At 38.1% G+C, this 25,527-nt stretch overlaps 1 protein-coding gene across 21 annotated transcripts in view; it reads left to right on the top strand.

The window, feature by feature from the left end:
• CTNND2 (catenin delta 2) overlaps nt 1-25,527 on the top strand; it is a 693,808-nt gene that overhangs the window by 587,425 nt on the left and 80,856 nt on the right. For all 21 annotated transcript variants that reach the window (XR_015289263.1, XM_086897815.1, XM_086897796.1 and 18 more), the window contains 3 exons: nt 7,853-7,970; nt 10,960-11,145; nt 21,961-22,134. Coding sequence is in view for 20 of the 21 variants with exons in the window: in XM_086897815.1 (XP_086753941.1) it covers nt 7,853-7,970; nt 10,960-11,145; nt 21,961-22,134 (478 nt within the window). In the remaining variant the exon portion in view is untranslated. The remainder of the gene's footprint in view (nt 1-7,852; nt 7,971-10,959; nt 11,146-21,960; nt 22,135-25,527) is intronic.

Below are 25,527 nucleotides of genomic sequence, written 5' to 3'. Positions count from 1 at the left end.
ATTTGAAGAAAATAACCTGATAAATAATACATAGAATGAGGTTAATTGAAAAATGTTTTATGCTTGATCATTTTTGTTCTGAATAAGATAACAAGCTGAACAGAAAAATGAAAACGGACCACTTTCCAATGCTGAAGCATCTGACACAGTAATTTTGAATTTCCACAGTGACCAGAGGAGGTAGCCAAGAAAGAAATACGGAATGAGACCAGTAATACTTCCTCAGTGCATGGTCCCACTGGCCACATAGGTGTTTCATTGAGTACTGGTGGCACAGAGAAATACCTGCATTTTGCAGCCTCAGTGCAATCCTTCTCCACAAATTTGTCCTGTTGCTCTTCAGTCCATGCAAGAAGTAAGAGCTGCAGACTCCTCTGGACAGTGGTTCTGTAGGACAGAAGTGCTTGAACAAATGCTGGTGTTTAATGCTGGATCATCAAAAGCTGATGCTGTTGTATTTACATTCGTGCAGTCTTTAACACTTGTAGAGCTCCATTTAGCAACATTACAATTGTAAATGGAGAAAAGTGTCTTGATGTTGACATATTTAAACTATTCCCATTATGACCTTCAGAGTCTTTACCACAGCAGATCTTCCCAATGGCAGCAAGTGACACAGTATTTCAGCTCTCACTGAATGAATAGTAAGTGTATTAAAAGCTGTATAAACAGATGAGCATTAATAATTGCAGTGATTTTTATGAAGTCAAATACTACATGTCAGAGAAATTAAATGTCAAAACAGAAATTTGATGCAGGTAGGATTTTTTTAATACCATAATTTAGAACTGTCCCTCAATACACAATGTGTAATTCTGTGTGTTGTAGTTAAAAAGAATTGCACATCAGATGAAAACACAGTAGAAGAGGAGAGGGGTAGTTAGAAATATTTTTTATTCTTTCAGTTCAGGCTATGGTTGATTATACCATGAACTCTTAAAGAAATCATTTATGCAAGAAAATTTGGGGGTTTTTTGGTTTATTTCTACAGAGACAGTTTCTTTTAAGATGTTTATTGCAGTTCACGTACTTTCCCGTCATGTATCTTTCCAAACTATCAAAATAGCAAACAATTATGTCAGGAGTCAACTGCTTCACAAATCACACAGAGCAGTCATTAAAAACAATGCATTTAGCCTTAGGATGGGACGTGCAGAAGCACAGCAGTAAAAGGCACCTTTTGAGTGCTTGACTTGGTAGGCTAATTTCTCTGATGTTTTGTAAACAAAAGTTACTTTTAAATAATCAAAGTTAAATAACATTGTAATAGCATTTGAAAGAAAGATTTAATAACCAAGACTGTATCCACATTAGACTGTTACATGTTTGTCTTATTGCAAAGTATTATTTAAAAGTGAAAGTGATACCTAAGAGAGAAAGATCTCTGTTAGGCCAAATTCCTGGATATAGAATTGTCTTCTTTAACTACAGTTGAGCTATTCTAATTAATACAAGACAGTTTTCTTCAAAACTTACGGTATACTTAATCCACATGCAGGATTGCTAAATTCTGACAACCACTTATAGATAAAGAAGGCTGTAAGTGGTGCTAAGAATACTTAGCAAGAAGAAATCCTCCTCATTTTGGTGATAATGCACTGAACTGTCATTCAAATCAGGAAAAGTTAAAGGGAGATCTGTGTCAGTGACTGAAAAATCTATTTTAATTTCTTTTTACTTCCAAACTATAAGCTGATTTTAAAGTCACTGAAAATCTAGCACTTAGAAACTCTTAGTTATGAAGAATGAACCATCTTGTGTTTTCTTAGGTTTTGTCTCACTGCCTTGTTTAAATTTCTATTTTGTCTGAGAAATAGCTAGTCTTATCAGCTAGTTTAGTTTTCAGCAGTAAGAGATTATTAAAAAAAGGCTTAGTTTACAAATAATGATGAAAAAATCAGAATTTGTATAAAAGTTACAGTAGTAACCAGAACTACTATGGCTAATCTATTTATTCCATGTCCAAAGGCTGTACTGAGTACTTATAGATAAGACAATGTGATTTGAGGAATATTCCACTGTAAAAAGCCCCTCAAAATGTATGGCTGCATAGGGTCTGCTGATGACACCGAGCATACTTGATGGATACATGCATGGTGTTGATTGTCTCATTTTGTTGTCTGTGTCACTGTATTAGACCCTTGCAGCAAAGAGTCTGAATGCTGACAAAAACTGTTGGGAATTTTTGTGTACAAAAAAAGCAACAGCTCTTAGGGGATCATGTGTTACATTGCAGGCCAGCTCAGAGGATCATCACCACAGCAGCTTCTGATGGGACTGAGGTTGCCAGCTTGCTCCCAAGACAAGGCTCAGTCCCTGAAGGATAAATGTTTAGTCAATCAGACAGAAATAGAAACAGGCAGCATATAAAAGAGCCCATCCAGAGGAGGCCTGTTTCAGGGTAGGATTTTGTTCGGGTTTTTAATTTAAAGAAAAATATTTAGTGTGCCTGTTGTAACTCAGTTATTCAGTATTCTGAGGGCTTTTCCCTTGCTGGGTATCCTCAGGCAAACATAATTGCATTTGCTGTAACATTAATGAGGTTGGTGTAGTTCTTTACTTATGTAAACTTTTCCCCCTTGCTGTGAAAAATCTCTTTTTGGTGGCTATTATAACATGTAGAAAGATGAAAAACACCGAGGCTTTTATGATTATCCCTCTTACACAAAACTTCTTAGAATAATTATATACTCGGTAGGCCCCTGAAGTTTCATGGCAAAGATAACTTGTTCTTTCCACCTAATTTAGGATATCCTTCTTATGTCTGTCCCCTCTTATATCAGTCCATAGCAAAAACATTATATATACTAGATATTAAACATACTTTCTCATTTCATCATGGGGTTTTGAGGAACACCTTTCTCAAGTTCACCTTTGCTAAATGCAGATTATTTGTTTTCAGCCATTATTTTGCATGAGTGCAATGAGATCTGCAATCTGCAGACTGATAGCTGCTACAGGAGAGATCCTGCTACTTGGCATAACCTGAGCATGCTTAGAGAGGTCAGGTGCAGATGCTTTAATTCTGTCTGAGATGGATAAAACTGCCACTGGGAGTAATGTCAACAGCTTGCTAAATATTCCCATATCCAGAGGTCATGTCTCAGCACATTGGTTTGCGTTCTGGATGATATTTCCATCAAAATCAATATCCCTACCCAGTATAAGGCAGATGATTTTAGTTATCGTAGAATCATAAGGACATTGCTCTGAACCTCCCACAGTTTGTATGAGTGTATGGAAAAGGACCCTAACACAGAAATAAATTGCTTGGCACTGCCCATCTTCCCCTACCTCGAAGCCTGACAATTGCATTGAATAACTAATGCAAGTTCAGGGTTGACAGGAGTCAGGTATGTGTTGCACAGTGCACTCTTTTATACCACACCCCATATCTCTAGAACCTTGGACTGATTGATATGCCTTAGGTATGGAGAATCATGCCCGCTGTTAGTTTTCAGGTGATGATATTATAGTTGGTACATTTTCCCATGAAACTGAAGCTGGATTATTTTAGTTGTCTTCCCATTCCTAGGTAATTAGCAAAGTCAGTCTGCCATTTGCTCAGAAAAGCATGATCAGCCATGCGTCTAACATCTTCCTCTATCTGTTCATAGTGTTCTTCTCTTGAGAAAAAGCTTTTTTTGGTTTTAGAGGTATAACTGGGACTTTCTAACTAAAGCAAGAGTTATTTTTCAGCCCTCTCTATTCATTGTATTCCTGCATGACTGGATTCTATTTGAGATTCATTTTACTGGTTTATGGCAGGCTGAAGACTCCTTGCCCTGTTAGTTTCAAAATGACAGCCTATGGCTCACATATACCGTGGGTAGAGTTTACACAAAGAATCAAAGTATACAGGGTGATCAAGCTGGGCTGCCTTTAGAATGGAGAAATATTTTTTCCCTGAAAACTTATGCATCATATTTCCACATCCTTTAAGGCCTCCAGAAAACATGGTTTCACGTGTTTGAAAATTGACAGGAAAAATATGCATTGACTTAGTGGGACATCTTACCAACAGTAGATACTACTAATGCTCCAATTTAACATCTGCACAGTGACCTGAAAATTCACAAATGACAAATCATGTCTTATTCCCTGTCACACTGACAGCTACATCATGTCCAAGTTAACAATGAGAAATAAAATTAAGATGGCAGCGTGTTTTCTCTGACAGCTCATGTAATCTGGAACTTTTCTTTTTTGCAAAACTACATAGCCTGAACATGGCAATATTAGAGACCCTCTGTGAATGATCTCAGTTAACAGTGATTACTTCAGTAGAGGTGACATGAGACTAACTAGATATTGGGATGTATTTCTTTTGAAATAATCAACTGATGATTTATGCCAAAATGCTGATGCAAGGTTTGGATTTGTCTTGTTTTTTAACTATTTCCCTTGTAAATAAGTGAACCATATCTTGGGGAGGGCTGTAGTAGCTATGAGTCAGTGCAGAAAGTAAACAGCAACTTTTGTAAGAGAAGGAAAGGCAGTCATGGGAATTCAGAATATCCACTTCTTGGTTACAGGAGCAACTGGAGCATAATGGGGAAGAATGATAAACAGAAGAACCCAACTCGACAGCTCCTCCATACAGAGCAAGGAAATGCATTGTCTATGCAAACTGTACTCCTGGTGTGTCTGTATTGCTTTGTGTAAAGGCCTCATATTCTTTGTATGCTGGAAATGAATGAGGCAGATAGCTCACAGTTCAGGGAGTATAAGGTTATCTTAAGTATACTTGAGTATAAGTATTTCTGTTTTGGTGAGGAGGAGTTTCTGGTGAACTTGGAGAGGAACTGAGAGGCTGACAGTCTCTGCAGGCTCTGGAAGTCAAGGTGATGCACAATTGGCTGTGATAGAAGGAAAAATCACCTCAATGAGACGATCAGGGAGACTATATATATCTGTTTCTACTGGTGTCTAAATCAGTCTATTTTGAAAGCTTGGACTCAGTATATGTAAGTGCAGAACATAAAGAAGCCTGGAGACATTATTCTAGTACAGACTTGTCGCACTATATTAGGAATGGCGAAAGTATGACACAGACTTGCTAGCCTTGGTTGCAATAGAAAGCACTTTTTATTCTTCCAGATCTTCTTTTATAGACAGTTCTGAGAAGGTCCGGAAAGGTAAACCTCTCATTGGTCATTAAACCAACACATCACCATCACTGGACAATTAGGAACGACAAGCCTTGACCGTCTCTTGCAAGTAAACAACGAGGCAACAAACAACACCTGCAAAAGTTGTTTCCCGTCTCTAAGGATTGTTTGGATTTCTCCTTATGATTTCTCAGGCCAGAGTGAGAACGTTATGTGACTTAGTTTCACACAGGCTCAAGCTAATGCCTGAAGCCTAAAAATCTCTTATTTGACTATTGTCCCACACAGACCAGACTTGAAGATCTATCTCTTTTTAAAAGGATTCAGGCATATTTCAGGTTTTTTTCTCATAGTGGTGTAAAGAAAGGTGCAAAGCCATGTTGAGAACTCTTCCTCAGCATATCCTCCTATTATAATTTGTGCAGTTGCTCTTGTAGGGCTGGATAGAACTTCCTTTTTTCATCATAGAGTCATAGGATCATAAAATGGTTTGGGTTGGAAGGCATCTTAAAGTCTACTGAATTTTAACACCCTACCATGAACAGCAACATCTTCCACTAGACCAGTTTGTTCAAAGGCACATCCAGCCTGGCCTTGAACACTAGCAGGAAATGAGACATCCATAACTTCTTTGGGTAACCTGCACCAGTGCCTCAATGCCCTCTCTCCATCTATATTTATCTTCCTACCTCTGTTTTTATCTGCCTAGAGAGTAAGAGAATGAAATTTCAGGTAGATATCAAATAAATATTTGATATCCCCAAATTTTGTCTTCACTATATACCACACAATGTGCTTTGCCAGTCCATGATTCTGCTTTTTCTACATACTCTGCCCTTCTGGAATATCACTGGAGCTCTAGCCTTTAAAAAGGGGTGGTCTAGTCTACTTTAGGTGGAGTCCCCAGCCCTCCAAATGCACAGGCACTGTTTGGGGAAAACCATGCTCTATATTTTTACCTTCTTATTTCTGCCACACAAAAGTAAGGCAGAAGTTTCCATCACTTCAAAGGGAGAGAGTTTTTCTGATGTTCTCCAAACCCTATTTCCTAGATTACAGAAGAAAGTTTCCCCGTAAACTGAAGGAAAACCACTAATCACCTGCTAATCTTAAAGCAGAAGAGAGATAAGAGGAGAGGCATGGAGTTCAAGGACCAGAGAAACCAGACAACACAAAACTTGCAAGCTATTATGAAGGGCAGGCTTCTGATATGTAATGTGGCAAAAAAATAAGGGTTTTCAAAGAGAGTAAATTTGTTTGCTAGAGAGATACAGTAATTCATTCCAGTGCTCCAGGGCTATATGGTTTCTGTCAAGCTGTCTTCTGAGGTGAAGGTAACACTATTGAATTAATTGGGCTAGTTTGTGTGGGAGAATAGCACTAATTAGGACTGTGTGGGGATGCAAGTATATATGGTGAATCATATATGTTTAGGCTGCAGAGTCAATTAGGAACCTGCATTGGAGGGACTGGGGGATTGTCCAGTTATAAGACTCTTGTTTTGGGAGAATGGAAATGTTGTTTTTTTTTTTTTTTAGATAACAAGAAGACAGAACAGGATGAAGTAGATAGAGAAGAAAAAGTATTGAAAGGAAACCTAATCCTAGGTCCTCCCACCCTCCTCCATCTGAAATTCTTTCCCCCTTCCCAGGATTCTTGTGCTTTTTCCATCTTTAATGCAAAGGTCATTGAAAATTATATAAAAGATAGAAAATGCCTTGCCTTCTTCCCAAATTCAAGGGCCCATTTCACACATGAGCATTAAATACATAGGTCTGGTATGTGTACTTTTTATGTTCTTTCTTTGTATAAACTTTAGTAGTGGGGAGACAAGAGTTACAGATGAACTGCTTCAGCAAAGGGTTGTCTTCCCTTGCTGAAGGAGACTGAAAAATTTTATCCCATTCTTGAGATTGCTAATTCACCCATTTCCAAATCAAACCTGCTATGCAAATTTGCATGCAGTTTTTCTCTGAGACTTGATGTTAGCAAACATAGATTCTGTTTGTATATGCTCATTCATACATATTTGTTTCTCTGTGTATCAGTACTTCGAATTTTATGACACAATGTGTTATGCATTGAATTTTTTTTTTATTTGAACTTATATAAATGTGTCAGAAGACCCTCTGGCCCCATCTAAGGAACACAAGTTCTATAATATTGTTATAATAATCTGAGGCCTTAAGTTTTGCTATGTAAAATAAACTACCTAAAGAAAAAATTGAGGCATTAATGTTCTCTCAAAATGAAAGAGAAAAGGAAACACTCATGTAAAATGAGAAGCAAGCAATAGCAGGTGTTCTATATTATGCTCTGATAATATTTTTCTCTCAGGTTAAGAACCCTAACTACTGGGTTCTCAGTTGCTAGGAGATATGCAAAACCTCTAGACTTTTAAAAACCTGATTTATATGAGGAAGGGAAGGGAAGTGAAGGAGGAAGGAAGGCAGGAAGGGTCAGCTCCTTTTAGTGGGCCGTGTGTAGGGAGCCATGCAGGTGGGCGCATGCTGCTTGGCCACTCAGCCCCATCTTGTGGAGGACCTGATGTCTTCCATTTGTTCCCCTCTGCGTTACATTTCCTGAGCTCATTCGCAGCTGTCTCCATTATTCACAGCTCTGAAATGATGAGAGAAAGAAAGAAAATTTGTTTTTTATCTGTATGTGAAATGTGAGAAGGTTTTAGGTGGGGCAGTGGGCAGGGAGCCATGGATTTAGTGACCCTTGCTGTTGCCTTGCAGGAATGTCAGCTCTGCTGGAGAAGAGGCCCGCAGAAGAATGAGGGAGTGTGATGGCCTGACAGATGCATTGCTGTACGTGATCCAGTCTGCTCTGGGGAGCAGTGAAATTGATAGTAAGGTTTGTCGCCTTTGTCTTTTCAGCAGCAAATCCAGGTATTCAGGGTACATGGGGACTATAAAGAGACAATTCTTCCGTGATATTCTTTTTGTAGTGCATTGTGAGGAATGTCTTAGCAAAGCATAATTTATCCCATCTTTTCCTTTTAATTTCTCTGCTGAGCTGTTTATTTTAGTGGGCTAAGCATTGTATTTGTATCTCCCTGTGTAGTGTGCACAGGTAAGCATGTCATTCTCTCAGTTGAATTACTGAAGTTGAAAATATGATGCTGGTTTAAGAAGAGCAACTACATCATATTCCATGTAAAGTTTCTTACATTGTTCTGCCAGTTTTACCTTAAAATTGATTTTCAGTACCCAGTATGAGAGTTAATGTGAGGTAGGCTTAGAAGGCAAAGAAGCAAAAAAAATTGGGAGATTAATAGGTAGTTTTGCAGTAAAACCAACATTACTTCTTCTTTGAAGAGGACCAATGAATGCTTTCAATAACAACTATGTTAATACACTTCATTATGTCATCTTTACTTCTCTTAAAATGCTAGGATACGAACAAGCTTCTCCACAGGTGAAAGGCACTCCCTAATAAAAAAGACTCCAAGCATTTAGAAATTGAAGATTTATAATGCATTAAAGTACTCCAGAGAGGAAGAAAAAGGACAGTTTGTTTAGTTTTCAGTATATGGTGCTAAATTAATTACTAGGGCAACCTTAGACCATTTGCAAACCATTGCAGGAGAGCAGCTTTTTATGCAGCAAGGTTTTAAAGCCCACTGGGTTTGTATTTCCAAATAATACTTCATAGACTTGTCTGTGGACCCCAATGGGTTTATAGATTTGAGAGGAATAATCTCCAGGAGTCTCTGGTCACTACCTGAATCAAATAGGTGAAATTCGCCTATGAATTCGGGGGACAGAGAGAGGAGCTAAGGTTCATAGCATGAGGTGCTGGGCTAACAGAATGGCTTCGTGTTTAAAAAAAAAACAACAAAAAAGTAAAAACCAAAAAACCCTCAAAACACCCAAAAAATCCCACAACCCATTAGCCTATATCAATTTTCCATTAATAGAAGTTTAGCAGAGGGATGCTCAAAGGACACCCACCCAAAAGGTGGGCGCAAAGCCTGGCAGCAGGGTTTGGTGCACACTTGGGTGTTGCCAGCCACCATTACCCCATCCAGATACTTCCTGCAGAATACTCCCCAAACACAGGGGAGTTCTTAACTTCATTAGTAGCTTAAAAGTAGCTAGAGTAGAAAAACTAGTGAACTTGTACTTAGCCCCATTATGATAAACTGAAAACAGAACAAGGAATACAAGGATCCTTGAAAGTCAAGGAGGAGTGAAGTCTGTCCACCTGTGTGGTTGGAACCAGCTTTCTTGGCTTGTAGGAATTCACCTTAATAGAGAAGGTGGTTGCATTTGAGCCTCAGAAGTTTGTTTATCGGTTTTTTTAGTTCAAGGCAACATTGTCCTCTTGATGGACTCTGCTTATGTTTTCCACAAAATGAGAATTGTAAATGCAACAACTCTGATTTGTGAAAAGGAAACTTAAAGTTTAGTATTCTAATCAACATGTGCAAAGCTTCAACTTCAGCATACTATATCAAAAGTGAATAAAATTCATGTTAAAGAAAAAGGCAGCAAACTTTAAAAAATAGTTATGGTCACTGTGATGTTTGCAAAGCTTTCAGCTATGAAAGGTGCACAAAGAACACTTTCTAGACACAGACACACGCCTACATATTTCTACTTGTGTTTATATATTTGGCAGAAATTTCAAATTAGTACAATTGTATTGCAAAATCATGACATTTCATCTATGTTTAAAAATAGATATATATAAATATTCCTGTATAATTGACTCTGAATTCGATATCCCCTCTGGAACTTGGTATCATCACAAAAATGTGTGCTGAATGCATACCTGGCAGAAGCTCACGTCATATATGGAAGTAAATGAAGCCCCATCTGTTTGCCTCACTGGTGAATATGGTAGAATATGATAGAACTGAAAGCCTCACAGTCATTCCATTCTGGGTTAATGGAGCAAAAGAGCTTGGATGTAGTGGCTATTGCTTTTTATCTCCATGGAGCATTAGGAACAGTTGAAATAAATATAAATAGATAGATAATGGCTTTTTTTAGCCATGCCTTCCTTGTGTGCAGAAAATTAAGCTCATATCCTTCTTATTAGGAATAATCAAACCAAATTGAACCAGCTAAATGAGTAGGTTTCATGTCTAAACTGAACTTCTTTTAGACTTGGAGAAATTAGGTTGAATTACAAGTGAATTTTCCGTCACTGGGTCTCATCCATTTATGAATTCCTGCTTGCATCTTCTACAGAAGGCACAACCTATTAGGGGAATAAATGGATGAAAGGAAAAGGCTGCACACAAGTTATCTGTCTGCAGCCTGGCCAGAAGCAGTAAAAGTAGCAAGACAGATTTCTAGTCCTACTTTTGGGACTGGAGAAACATCATCTGTTCATGCTACAAGTGCTTGTGAAATGGAACTCATATCCAAATTTTATGGCAATTTACATAGATTTTTTGCCAGAAAAAAATGGTTATTTCTGGTTTTAAAAGGACAAAACCCAGAATCTATTGCCATTTTCTGTTTAGCATTTTCTCTTCACTGAGGTGGGAGTTTTCTGACATTCGGAGTGTTCAGATTCTTTTGATCACTTTTTACTTCAGCATCTGTTTCACATGGGGCTCCAGTGTGAAATTCAGAGCAACAATAAAAAACTCCCAGAAAAGCATTGTCCTGATATGGTAACAACTAATTTGTTACCATAAAAATTTCTGAATCTCTTAACCTGTGATTACCTGGGGAGCAGTCAGAAATGTGCACATAAGAATTGTGCTGGGAAAATGCACGTGCAAAGATAGATAAAATTCCTTCTGCATTGTCTTCAGAGTAAGGGGAGGATTTTAATTTTTTTCTGGTTTTGTTTTCTGTATTTTTCTTTTTGTCATATTTTTTAGACCGTTGAAAACTGTGTGTGCATTTTGAGGAACCTCTCATACAGGCTAGCTGCAGAAACATCTCAGGGACAGCAGATGGGAACAGATGAACTTGATGGATTACTCTGTGGTGATGCCAATGGAAAAGATGCAGAGAGTTCAGGGTGCTGGGGGAAGAAGAAGAAGAAAAAGAAATCACAAGATCAGGTAATCAAAGTTATTTGCAGCTGTGTTGTGAGTAGTTGAAGTGCCCGTTATGTAAAATATAAATAATTAATTCACTGTAGTAGAAATTAAATGCATGACTCATAATATATACAACTGTTGCCCTTGTTAATTAGCAGAGAGCTTAAAGCAGAGTATGGCTCTCAAGTAATGAAATACGTTTGCTTGAGAAATTGTACATTATGTGGTGCACCTGGAAACTGTAGTCAAGTCACTGTGAATGCCATAAATACTATAAAATGCTCTTTGAAAGGAAGCCATTTCTAATGAAAAGTGCAATCTGCATATACTTTACACTGTACTTCCACAGAGCCACTTCTTCTTTTTCTACACTCTTCCAGAGTGTAGAAAGGCTTTGATGCAAACAAACATCAGGCTTGTAAATATACACTCGCTTCAAAGTTAGTCTTGTACCATGTCTCTACACATTGAGAGAAAACTGTATAGGGCTGAATCAAATAATTAAAGTGAATGTTAAAAAAGCATTTGTATTTCGATATATTTAATGTTGTTACCAAAGAAAAATTGAAAAGCAAAGTCTTGATTGCATCCTCAAGTTACTTGACAGGTTGTAATTTTGAGTGGGTTGATTTTTAAAGTGTATTTATTTCCTTTTTTATCCCATTAAGAACTTATAATTTGGGGAATAATGACAATTATATTGCAGAGAAAGACACTCTTGTATCAGTACACAAAGCAGATAGCAGTAAGAATGGCTAGAATTTATGGGCTTTTTCAGACAGCCTTTGCTGGCAGCAGTAAGTATTCCACCTCTTCCTGTACTTACTTTATTGCATTGTAGTTTACTTCTGTTTCAGATTGCTCAAAGAAAATATTTATTTGAGTGAGCAATTAAGTGCATAGAGTATTTGAATAAATGATGTAAACCAGTACTGAAAATATTCCTGAGTTCCTAAAGCCAAATTGTGTTAATGTGGAAGAGTTATAGCAATACTACTAGGCTCAACCTTGGATACTGAAAAATGCAGCACTCATGACTAGCAAGATTTTAATTTCACCTACTCTTCAAAAGAACAGCACAATTCAACAGAATGACTAGGTTGGAAGAGACCTCCAAAATCAAGTCCAACCCAGCCCTAACACCAAAAACTAGACCATGGCACCAAGTACCACATCCAGTCTTTTTTTAAAATACATCCAGGGATGGTGACTACACCACCTCTCTGAGAAGACCGTTCCAATACTTTATCACCCTTTCCATAAAAAACTTTTTCCTGATATCCAACCAATATTTCCCTTGCCACAGCTTGGGACTGTGTCCTCTCGTTCAGTCAGTTGCTATCTGGTGAGAGAGACCAAACCCCATCTTCCACCTTTCAGGGAGTTGTAGAGATTGATAAGGTCACCTCTGAGTCTCCTTTTCTCCAGGCTAAACAACCCCAGCTCCCTCAGCTGTTCCTCATAGGACTTGTGTTCCAAGCCCCTCACCAGCCTTGTTGCCTCCTCTGGACGTGCTCAAGAGTCTCAATGTCCTTCCTAAACTGAGGGCCCGGAACTGGACACAGCACTCCAGGTGTGGCCTCACCAGTGCCCAGTACCAAGGGGAAGAATGACCTCCCTGCTCCTGCTGGCCACACTATTCCTGATCCAGGCCAGGATGCCAGTGGCCTTCTTGGCCACCAGGGCACACTGCTGGCTCATGTTCAGCCGGCTGTCACCAGTACCCCTGTCGTTCCAATTGGGAACGGCTAGAAAGAACGACACGAGCTCTCAAGGGAGCTTCAACACGAGAATTCTCTAGTTTATTGCTTCAGGCCTGTCTTATAGACAGATACGTGGAAAGTACAGAAAGGAAACTCCTATTGGTTAGCAAAGTGCTACATTACCATCATTGGTCAGGGGCACTCATCACCCCCCTGGCCTTCTCCTGCAAGGGAAAACAAGACTGCAAAACAACACCTGCAAGGCTGTTCAGTGTCCCTGAGAATTGTTTTAATTCCTTCTCATATTTTTCCCAGGCCACTCTCTCAGGCAGCCTGAGGAGCCGTGCGGCCTGTAATTTGTACAGGCACTGTGGTTCAGATTTAGCATCCATATACCCCCAGGTCCCTTTCTGCCTGGGCACTGTCCAGCCACACCATCCCAGCCTACGATGTTGCTTGTGGTTAAACACCCCATCATCAGATAACCTGAATGTATTATGGCCTTTTGTTCAGATTCCTGTATTTGTCTACAGTGAGATTAGAAGTGACAAAGCAAACTAATTTTACCCTGTGAAGTAGTCATCATCCCTGTTACTGAATTAACAGTTCTCACACACTGTGCTTGCAGTTATTCAAAGTGCAGGAGAAAAAATAGCATGTATGGATATGGATGCGTCACACTGCAACTTGGCTTGCTCTTTGCTGCTCTGTTTACTAACACATGCACACACACTATCTTAAGTCTTTTTTAAGTCTTCCTCTTCTATTTCTTCTGTGACTTTTCAATCTCAGATTCATAATTTAACTCTGTACTGATGACTCTTTCAGTATTCCTGTAGGGCTTCTCTGTACTGTAATGGTTCCCTTAAAAACATTTTTTTTGCTCCTTCAGGCCAAAGAACTGAGCTCTTTTGGCTGATTACTTTTACAATGTACATGCTTTTGCCTGTTGTTAGATATTTTTTGTTTCTATGGGTGCTCATTAGCAGCACGTTGCATGGTAAAGGTCTCAGAGCTCTTCGTGGTGGCCTCATAGAAAAGTTTTATTTAATTTTTTTAAATTTAATTTAAATCCAAAGAATAATAAAATTACACACATATTTTCAGGTTTATGATCACTAGGCTTTTCTGTAGCAAGGACATAAATTTACTCTTTCCAGAACTGATTCTGTTGTGCATAGAACTGCTTTGTATTACAAGTACTATAAACATTTTCTAAAGATGTTTTCTTCTTTATTCTAATTTCCTTTAAATCCAGACACCCTACTTCATCTTGCCATATTCAAGCTCTCACATATGGATATTATTCAGTTCAGGTATTTTAAGGTGGACTTGTGAGCCTTCTGCAGGTTATTTTCACCCCATAATCCTTGACTGTTGTTGAACATTCCAAATTATTTGAAGTATATTACCAAATTAATATATTATCAAGTTGACTAGAGTTCCACTAAAAACAATACCAGCAAGATCACTGTGACGGAAACAGCTCTCCCAACTTACCCTCAAAAATGGAAAAGAAAAGCAATATTTTTCATGTAACCACATTAATATTAATAGCATAAGATAACTCAAACTGTTATTTTATTAGGGTAAAAGTAACTTATTTGTCCATTTATTTTGTAAAAATAAGTACAGAAGTATGTTCAGAAGCACTTGTCCAGTGTGGATAGAATTCTTCAATTGTTTAAAAAGATCTGTTCTTTCTGCTTCTTTGTCTTTGTGGTTTTTTTAATATTTGAGAGTTTTATCTTTTCAGACAAAGCACAGGGCACAGGCACATCTGTGTCAGTTGTGACACCTCAAGACAGGGAAGTAGTATCTAGTCTATAGTTGCTACATTTTACACACCCAGAAGATCTATGTTCAGGGTATAGGTATTTTTCTTTTTTTTGGCAGTGCACAGGGTTTTCTGAATAAGAAAATTGCTGGTTTAGTCTTTCTCAGAAGATAAAATGTACCAAACAATGTGGAGAAAAAAATGTTCAGATTTTAGTGAATGTAGTTTTGGAATTTTCCTATTACACTATCACTGTAAGTTGTTTCTTCATTATTATGTATTTTCTTGAACTCCATTTGTGCAGTTATGAGGTAGCCTTTAATTTTTGGATAAAAGTGTTAGTAAAAGAAAAAGAAGCAAAACTACTCTAGTTGCAAAAGGAAAACAGTTGTATCATTTTAGATAAAGGATGTGGATGAAGATGCAGTTTTCCATACTTAAAAAAAATCCCCTCACAAAGCAGGGGAGTTTGTTTTTTAAGCTATAAAGCAGGAGAAACTTGATATTTAAGTCACTTTCTCATGTTTTTTTTTTTTTTCTATAATGAAAGTACAAGTTGATTTCTTTGTTTTATGATTTAGGGAGCAAGTATCCCAATTTTTCTAAGTCATGTTTCAGTTGTAGTCACATGAAAGTTAGTTGAAGGAAAAGATAGACTTGAGTGGTAGTATAAAATGTGGTTTCTTTGAAAGACCTTTCAAAAACAAACTGGAACTTATTTTTTATTAATGACATCACTTGTCTGTCATCTGTCTATAATGGCAACTTCTGTACATCTTGGAATTAAGTAAGAGAGGTGGCTTTGTTCAGATCATAGGTCTAATGACACCTTTCAAATTACTTAAGGAGTTCCCTTTGGATCACAGGAAACAAGTGTTCTCCACATTTCAGAATAAAGGTGTATGGTGTTAAAAGAGCCCACAATTACTTCACTAGAGCTGAGAGAGGTTTCTGAGGCATCTGCTTGGCCACACAAATTGAATGTTAGAAGATGCCCAAACCTTCTGAAGGTTTGTGATAAAATCTAGGTATAGCACTGGTTTTATCTATGGAATCACAAAAAGCAAAACTTCTTTTAAGACCTCAGAAAAAATAAGTGAAACTTACCTGACTTCTGTCTCAAACCTCTAGGACTGTAATTCTCTGCTGGTTTGTTCATTTTTCTCTGCTGCTTACCTGTGGTCAGCCCGTACTGAACCCTCACCCCAATAAGCTCTCCAGCCACAGACACCTTCATCTCTGACTAGGACCTTACAGACATCAACCTCTCTGCCTTGTATTGTGTCACTCTTCAAATGGAAACTGATTCTTCCACTGCTGAAAATGTTGTTCATGCTGCTGGCATGCGCACTGCTGCCAACAGATTTATTCTTTGAGCCATATGACAAGTGAGGATTATGACAAAAAGCAGTTACGGCAAATCCAGGTGCATGGTCCGACTTCAGTAAAAAAAAAAACCAAAACTGCCAGGGAGTTCTCATTAAACCTTATTTTATTTCTTGTTACACAGCCCATTATGTATACATGTGGCACAATTTCATTTCTTTTCCTTTCTTCTCTAAGAAAAACAGGTTGACTTCTTGACTTCATGCTCATCTCAAGTTCCCCATCTGTGATCATTCTTGTCAAACCAGAATCTAGCCCAAAGTCTGTTTTTTGATTGGAAGTGACACTTCTGAAATGAGCCTGACCTTCTTTTTCACCTTTGGTCAGGAGCCTTAAGGTATAACAGCAACATTTCAAGTTATATATCATTAAGAATTGACTGGCATACCTCTTTAGCATGCTTGCTAAATGGCCTAGAAATTCTTCTGTCTAGGTGAAATAGCAGGTTTAAGGCAATGATATTTCAAAAAGCATAAAAAGTAAATCTGCCAGATACGTCTTTTCATGTAGTGAGACCACTATTTTACCAAGTATACTTCATACTCTACCAAGCCATATCAAGCTAATAAGCACAGAAGCAGAGAAATGGTGGCAGGTCCTGGGTTTAACCAATAATTTGAACTGTGATTAGGGATGAAAGGTTGTGTTGCCAATACGTCTTTGCTCAGAAAAGGTATTATTTCCAGTTGTTGCTTCCTCGCCTTGCACAAGGTGATTATGTCAAATGTTGTGTAGCAAGAATCAACTATCTTGAGCGAATCCTTACAGAGCTTTTTGAAAACCATTTCTACTTTCTTGCTTGCCTACACAGTATCTTCCCGGATACTCTGTGAGCCCCTCAGTGTCATGTACAGCCAATTTATTTTCAAAGTCAAAACTGCAGGCTTATTAAATATAATTTGTATTTGTCAGTTTGTGTAATATACTGCAAAGCCAGTTAGCTTCAGCTTTCTGTGGAGAGAAGGGCATGCAATGACATGCCAAGGACTGTTTTCCCAACTTTAACTCCATCCCCTTTCATTTGGGAAGGGTCTGTTTTTAAGCAAAGAGAAAATGCACAAACTGAATTAATATTTTCTTCTTAGCTAAGCATAATAATAAAAAGTTGAATAAAGGTATTGACAACTATTTTAAGAGTGTAAAGTATAATGTAAAGTACAATTTAGATGTATTAATATCTGAGATTAATTATAATGATTCAATACATTGAAATGTTTTGAAAGCATTTCAAACACCTTTCCTATAATTGTAAATGTTGTTGCATTAAACTGGGAAGGGTACCATTATTTATGCAATTAGCTCTGCCCTTCCCACCATGCTCCTGTAGTCACTGTGTCAATACCTGCATTTATATTTACCATACTTATTTAGGCCTGGATATCTAAACTGAAGTTTGATTTGATGTAAACAGTGGTATTTCTGCCTGCTTAGTGTCAGCTGCGTGGATTCTGAAATCAAGCTCTGTGACTCGGGTGTAGTTTTGTTGCTGAATTTCTGATTTCTGTGCTTTACAGCATTGGCCAATTCACCTCTTAGACAAAGGTGTCCAGAAGAGGTTATTAGACTGACATGTCTAGGGAGACCTGGCAGAGACTGCCACAGCCACTAAGACATGCAGGATGAGATACCAGTGTTATCTTAGAGGGCCTGTTAATTTAAAAGTCTTTGGCATTTCAGAAATGGTTTTAGTAAGCACTGTGTAATTGCTCATACGAATTTTGTCACTGCTGGTTCAAGGAGCATAGCTACAGTGTTATCAGACTATCCCAAATGTCTAGGATCATTGGAGAGAGGTCTAGATGGTTACAGACATTGCTAGTGTTTGTTTTAATCTTCTAGATTTTTTTAGTAGTGGTATTTTGTACAGACTGGGGGAAAGTATTCATATGCAATAAGTTAAAATACAATACTGTTGTTTTGTTATCACAGGAAAACCTATTGTCATGTGATACATATTTAAAAGCAAGCCCCACTAATTTGAGTTTGTTAGTACAAACCCCAAAATCCGCAGGGCACTGCTCTTGCTGAGTTGAAGCCTTCCCAGGTATTTAGTACAATTGCACTATAAATACAGATTTAGTTTCATTAAAATGAGAAAGGTGGTAGATAACCTGTTGTGCATCACAGGAGAGCATCTCAATGAGTGATCTTTTTCTCCTCTCAAAGTTCCTTACAATTATGAAAATTTGGAAATTTTATTAGAGTACTCTTACTATCAAAAGTCTGTTGTTCTTAAAAGGCCTTGGTATTTGGCTTTTTATTTTTCTTGATTTTCATCCTTTTTTTACACCAGTCTCGGGAAATGAGAGATTTGTATCTAACCCACGTAACAAGCAGTTTGTCAGCTTCAACCACAATATATGTGGGTAATTTCAGCTGAAGGAGGGAAGCCTGGAAGGAATATTTGTTTATGACTTATTTTTTCTCCTTAGTATAAGCTAGTAAGAGTAACTGCATGTTGTCCTCTTTTCCAGAGGCTCCTGCTGTAGCCTCAGTCTATTTCAAATAGACCTTCCTGATCATTCCTGATGTGCTGCAATAGTACAGTAACTCTTCCAGTAATTTACTGGGTAGAGGTGTTTACTGGGTGAGGATGCTGCCTCAGCTCATAAATATTTAGCAAGGCAAACTGTGAAGCAACTTCTGCCATGCCTTGACCACTATTTTAGATATGGACTCTAATACCACTTGGGGATTTTTTTTTTTCTCAGGCAATTGATGTTTATGAAATACAAAATAAATTAATGAAGATCAGGCAAATCTCCTTTCCAATAGCTTCTTTGCTTATCTGTCTCAATTCTGCATGCCCTGCAACAGTTGGGCTTCAGGCACTGATCTCAGCTAGACAAAAGACACCAGAAGCCCCTAAGCCCTACAGTGAAGAGGCTGCCACAGGCACAGCAGGTATCATGGTTTAACCCCAGCCAAACCAAACCTACACAGCTGCTCACTCAATGGGGTGGTGGTGAAGAAGAGTGAAAGTGAGAAAACACGTGGGCCAAGGTAAAAGTACTTCAATGGAGAAGGCAAAAGCCCCACTTGCAAGCAAAGCAAAGGAAGAAATTCATTCACCACTTCCCATGGGCAGTCATGAATGCTTCTCATCCTCAGCCATCCCCGGGAAAGCAGGGCTCCATCATGTATAACAACGATTTGGGTAAACAAACCCCATCTCTTCGAATGCCCTCCCTTCCTTTTTCTTCCCCATAGCTTTATATTCTGAGCATTGACACCATGTGGTATGGAATGTCCCCTTGGTCAGTTGGAGTAAGATGTCCTGATGGTATTCCCTCCCAACTCTGTGCATCCCCATTCTCCTCGCTGATGGGGTGGGATGAGGAGCAGAAAAGGCTGTGTCAGTGTTACCCAGCAGTGACTAAAACATCCCTGGGTTATCAACACTGTTTCCAGCACAAATCCAAAACATGGCCCCATACCAACTGGTGAAGTACACCCTCCCTGTGCAGCCACTTGGCTGCTCTGAGCACACACACAGCATCTGAAGAGCAGTGCAGGAAGTTTTCCAGGGTCACTGAATTTCCTGTGCTTTCACTGCACATGCATATGTGGTACCAAAGATTATTACATGGACTCTGAGGCATCACAGCATCTTGGAGAAAAAGGTATCCCTCACAGTTGATGATGAATTAATGCAATCATGTTGAAAATGAGTTGCAAGAAAGGCAAGGAAATGCAGTGATTTGTCTCCTTTTTTTTTATGTTTTCTCATTACTAGGCAGAATGGCAAAACAACATTAAATATTAATTTATCTTCTAGATCATTTCTAGTGCTTTATATGTACCAGCACAGCGTGAACATGTATATAGGGCCCTATTTATATCAGCTGATTTTCAGTAGTCCTTGGGTTCATAAGAGTGTAAATAGCCGAGCATAAAAAAAATAATTATATTCTCACATAAGCATATACCCCCTCATATGCATAGATCTGATACATTTGATGCATTTCATGTGTTTTGTCCTTGAAATAATATACCCTGTGCAAACACTCTTCAGTTGCATAATGTATAATTCATGCAAGTTGGAATGAGACAAGTGAAGACTTGAATTGGTGTCCTTGGATATCACAAGTCATTCAACAGTAGACTTACTAAGGTACAAAACCTAAACCTGGTGTGAGGTCAGATTTGACCTGTAACATATGTCTTTCATTTGTTTAAAAAAAAAAAAATCTGGACAGTGTGAATGATTAAATTCTGAGAGTTAAAGTAAGAAGCAAGCTTTAATGTATTTTTTATGAGCTGAAAAGCACTCATTTCTGTCAAGGCTGGTGATTTATAAGGAGGAAAAAGAAGAACTGAGTCATATGCATTGAAAACAATCTGTTGGTTTAAGGGCAAAAATGCATTAAAAATTTCAAAGACACAGCTCCATAATAGTGTCATTTGAAGGCATTGTTTCTCCAGAAGGCATTTGTCCTCTACTTTCTCAACCATCTCTGGGCATTGCTATGCCAGTTCTTTCGAATAACATTTGTCCAGCGTAGTGAGTTTCACATCTGAGCTGCTTTCTGGTAACTGCTTGTGTGTATTAAATGGCTCCTCTAGCTTTCCACTCTGGTGTTTGTTCTGCTTTAATTTAGAAAAAAACAGCAGGTTTCATTCCTAAAGGTATTAATCACACAAAATCTTGTTGAAATTGGGTTCTTTGTTATTAGGGAAGACTTAATTGTCCCTTAAAATATATTTTATTTTTAAAGTTAGTGTAAATAAAGTATGATTGATACTTCCTGCGAACAAGAGGTTCTAGGTCTTTCCCAGTGCAAGTATTATTGTACACTCATAACTAGTTAACTGTTGCAGATTAAAACAAGGAGTTAATTTGACTTATTCTATATTTGTATATTTAGAAAATGTTTAATGTTATGGTACAGATTTTTTGTTTATATAGACAAAGTAATCTCTAACCCAAAGTACTAAAAGGTTTACTTTTTATTGTATTATGCAATGTGGACATGTCAGAGTGTTAGAAAAGATATTTTATAAAAAAGTTAAGGCTTGTTCCTAACAGTGGCACTAGTGGCATGAATTATTAAAATCTCTTTATCTGTACAAAATGAAACAAAATATACAATAAATATGTAAGTAGATTTCTATTTAAAATTTTGTTGAAAGTGCACTCCACATCTTACTTTTGTTTAAAAGGCAAAAAAAAAGTCTGTGTATTTTCCTTTGAGATGTTTCATATGTGAGGTGCAAGTGTTGTGTGCTCCACTGGAGAGGAGAATCCCTGTCCTCCTGGAATAAAGTATTTACTTCTGGTAAGAGTGGGTTTTGTGCAATAACCTACCTGTTGTTCAGGTTTAAATATTGCACATTTTGGATATCAGACTTGCGTTGTTTCTCATGGAAAAACTCTGTATGTGATGAGAGGAACAATGTGTTTTGTAAGAGCTGGTTCTACCAATTGCATTGGAGTCTCAGACCTCACAGCTGGCTGGCTGAATACCTCCTGCACTCTCATTGTGAGAAGACAGAAGTTGTGCGGTTGAGGAAGACTTGTCACACTTGTGCCTTTCATGTGATGGAGGGTTCTTGTGCTTGAATGATTTGATTTTCCATAGTAGCATTCTGTGTTGTTTTTCCTCTCATGGGAAGAGAGAGAACATGGGGAACTGAGAAGGATGGGAAAGAAAATCTCTTCTCCCCATGCAAGTTTTAGATTTGCCTCTTAAGATTGGGCTTGTTCCCACACAAAAAAAAATACATGCAGTGAAAAGTGTTTTTGTTATGTCAGCTAGCTAAAACATTGGGATTTCTGCCAATCTTACAGCTCATCTATAAGGAATATTGAATAGGAAATTTGGTTCTTCCATGAAGAATCACATGATGTACAAAAATTGAGAACATCTCTTTATGGATGCCTTCACTGATGTTATAGTTTCAACTGAGGCAATTCTCAAATGTATTTCACTATTCTTTGCTGACAATCTGATTTGTGCTTTCCAACAGTGGGATGGCGTAGGACCTCTCCCAGACTGTGCAGAACCACCCAAAGGAATCCAGATGCTGTGGCACCCTTCAATAGTCAAACCCTACCTCACACTTCTTTCTGAGTGCTCAAATCCAGACACGCTGGAGGGGGCAGCTGGGGCACTGCAGAACTTGGCTGCTGGGAGTTGGAAGGTAAGAATATTAAACCAATATGTATTTCCTCTTTAGTTCTGAAACCACCCTACAGCTGACAGCAGGTTGCTGATACAAATGTATCTAATTGCTTCTGGTGCTGGAATCACCTTCTGATCTCATAGAACTATCTGAAGTCAGATTTGACATAGTATTTCAAGTCCTAGGTAGTCATATCATAGCAAATGTCAGCATACAGCAGCAAAGTTCACATCAGTCAAATCAAGTATGAAAAATTGCCACTGAAAACCAATATCCAAATGTGGAGAATGAGGAGAAGCAGTTCATCATGAACCTGGGTGATAGAGCCATGAAAAATGAGACAAAAATGCCACCAGTGGCAATCAGATTAAATCATGTTGTTTTGTCACTGCAGAAACTGGATGACATTCCGTCCCCTAGAAGAATCCAGGGCACAGCAGAGCAAGATATAAATGATGCAACACCAGCACAAGTAATCTTAGCATCTACTTTTTTTTTAAAATAAGGCATTATTAAAATACATTCAAAATATGATTAATTATATCCAGTGAGTGAGGAAATGTGGAATCAAGGCACTGTACTCTAGCTAATCCTATTTTTCAATTATATTCAAAAGCACCATTTTTCTTTTACGTATTATTTGCACTATGTCAAGTAAAAAATTTTAGAAAATACTTAAAAATTTAGAACAAATCAGTAAACTTCAAGATAACATTAAACTTTGTTTACTTTTTAGGGCAACTTTCCTGATGGTAAACTGGTTGAATCAGGTGAAGCTGCTAACTGTCTAATCCTATGGTGTAACTATAGTGCATTGATTTTAAATTAACTCTTATCAGGAATTTTTCTCATTTACAATGAAAACAGTCATGTGTGGGGAAATGCACTGATCAAAGTTATGTCTCAGAAGGTATTCTGTTGGTTTTTAAGCAGTTGGGCATTCATATGAGATATGTAAATACCAATTTAATTAAGCATTCAATCTGAAATATTAGCACTGACACTAAGAAATTGTTTTCTTTCTCCCATAAAGCTTTATTGGAAGTTGGGTTGGCACACTCACTAGCTCTGCCAAGGAAAATTATGTTTTTTTGGTTTTTTTATAATTGTGTTCCACTAGACTTATAATATGCCTTTGACTGTTGCATTCAGTGTCATGTAAAATGATTTAACAAAGTACCTCTTCAGTGATTTTTTTGTCCTATACAGTATCCTGTACTGTGCCTGAAAATCATTATGGTTTTATTATTATCATGTTGTAGACTGCTTCAGATGATGTAATCCTGGCAAAGAAATGCAATAAATGTGTTCTGTCCATCTGGGAATGGGTGTAGCCCTGGTCCAAATGAGAAAACAATGCCTACATGTTTGCCAGGACTAATAGAAGTGCTAAAATCCAAGCGCTATTCCTTCTCCTATTTCTAATAAATCTGTATACCTGTCATCCTTTAGTTGGCAGAAGTGTACAGGGAGAGGAAGGGAGGCTCTGTAGAGCTCTTTGGTTTGGCTGGCTTAGAAAAACTGGTTTTGGACTTTAATACTATCTGTGCTGATACCATGAGAAAAACTGAGTTGTTCTCATATTGCTCTATTTTTCTAAAGATCCACCAATTCTACAAAAAGCGATGTGAGACACAGAATGAATATCCTTAATTTCACATGTCATACTAGCCATTCTTGTGAGGGGAGTAATCCTCTTTGGGGATTACATAAGCATTGATGTTTCCACCTTTTGACCTCTCCTTTCCACTGCTGCAGTCCAGATATAAAATGACTGAAATAAAAGATAGAAAACTCTTAAAAGAAGAGGTTATTCCTAAGGGAGATTTTAATATTTTAGTTCCTCCAACAAATGGTAATTGTATAAAGAATGGAGATTTTTTTACTTGAATTCTTTCAAGAATAACTTTATGATGGACTGAAAGAGAGAAGAGCCAACTGTATGAAGATAAACAATGTTGCTGTTAATAGCAATAGCAGTTGTGGGCTTTTTCCAATTAGCATTATTTTAATGCCAGAAGAGTCACAGACTATATGAGGCACCCAGCCTGCAGGATGTGCTCACACACTACTGAAAATACAGTATTTTCTGGAAAAAAATACAGTGTAGTTGATATACTTGCATATTTCTTTCCTAACTGTTTCACCCTTTTGGTTCCTCTGGTACAAAGCTGTCTAATCCTCTTGTGTGGCCAAGAGGTAATATTTTTAACAGAGGGAGTGCTTAGCCAGTGCTATTACAGAGGGAAAGTGAGCAGATAAAAGGAAGCCTGAGTAATTTTAAAAAAATAAGAAGTTGTGTAGGGGATTTAGATAAATGTCTACCACTAGAATTAACAGTCAATATGTGTCTAAATCTCCTAGACAACTTTGGAAAATTTGAAGCATGAAAAGAAAGCAGCAGTATGTAGCTTTAAGGATTAACAGCTCAGAAAGGCTGAAAGTTTTCATTATTTCAGGGAATATAGTTTCTCAGGGATACATACACATAAAATCAACACATGCACATGGTGAAATATAATCTGTAGGACATTTTTAGCACTGCTTCAGTTGCAGGAATTCCTTCTAAAGCCAAATACTAACATAAAAGAAAAAAGTGTGACATATTTATGTTCGGCAGCATGGCAGGAGCTGCCGAAACCAGGATCTTCCTGAGAGCTGTGTCTCCGGGGAAAGGGATAGCTCCATGCACCAGACGCTCGCACACCATGATCTTTATGAATGTCAAACAAGAGAGACGAGAGGGGTTCTTTGTTTGGTATTCCTGGGGAGTTTATTATCCTCACCAAAAATGGGACCAGAGTCAGGGAACCAAGAACAAAGGATGGTCCAGGGTCTTATACAGGCAGGGAAGGGCAGAGCATCATGAGGGCCAATGGGTAGAGGGCACAGGGGCAGTGCAGAGGCATGGTTAAAGGACAACAGCCAACCAGGGTCCAAAGGCAGAGTGACAGAATGGGGACCAGTGGGGAAACCAGGAGTGGGGAACATTCTAGAACTGTGGTGGAAAACAGGGATGACGTAATTCTGGGGTGGGGACAAGGCTGGGATGATGTAACTTGAATGATGTAACTGGGGTACATAAAACAAAAAGGAACTGTGGGAGAACATTTCTTAAATATGGGTCTCATCCCAGGGTATTCCACTCATGGGATTCCCCACCAACTCCTGGTATGCAACATTTATGTACAGTTTTTCTATGTCAAAATGAAGCACTTTGGACTAAGGTCTTGATATATATTACCTATCTGCAAAGTTAAAATTTGGAGTTTTTTATAATGGCTAATGAAATATTTGGTCAGTGCAATAATTATTAGACCAAGCACAATCTGTAACAAATTAGAAAAGGATCATCTTGGTGGCAAATATATGAAGAGATCCAAATGAAGAATCAGTAAAACAGGATACTGA

The sequence above is a fragment of the Cyanistes caeruleus genome, chromosome 1 (genome assembly GCF_971803275.1).
Source record: "Cyanistes caeruleus chromosome 1, bCyaCae1.hap1.1, whole genome shotgun sequence".
In the NCBI taxonomy this organism is placed as follows: domain Eukaryota; kingdom Metazoa; phylum Chordata; class Aves; order Passeriformes; family Paridae; genus Cyanistes; species Cyanistes caeruleus.
This window is presented reverse-complemented; position numbering and strand designations above follow the sequence as displayed.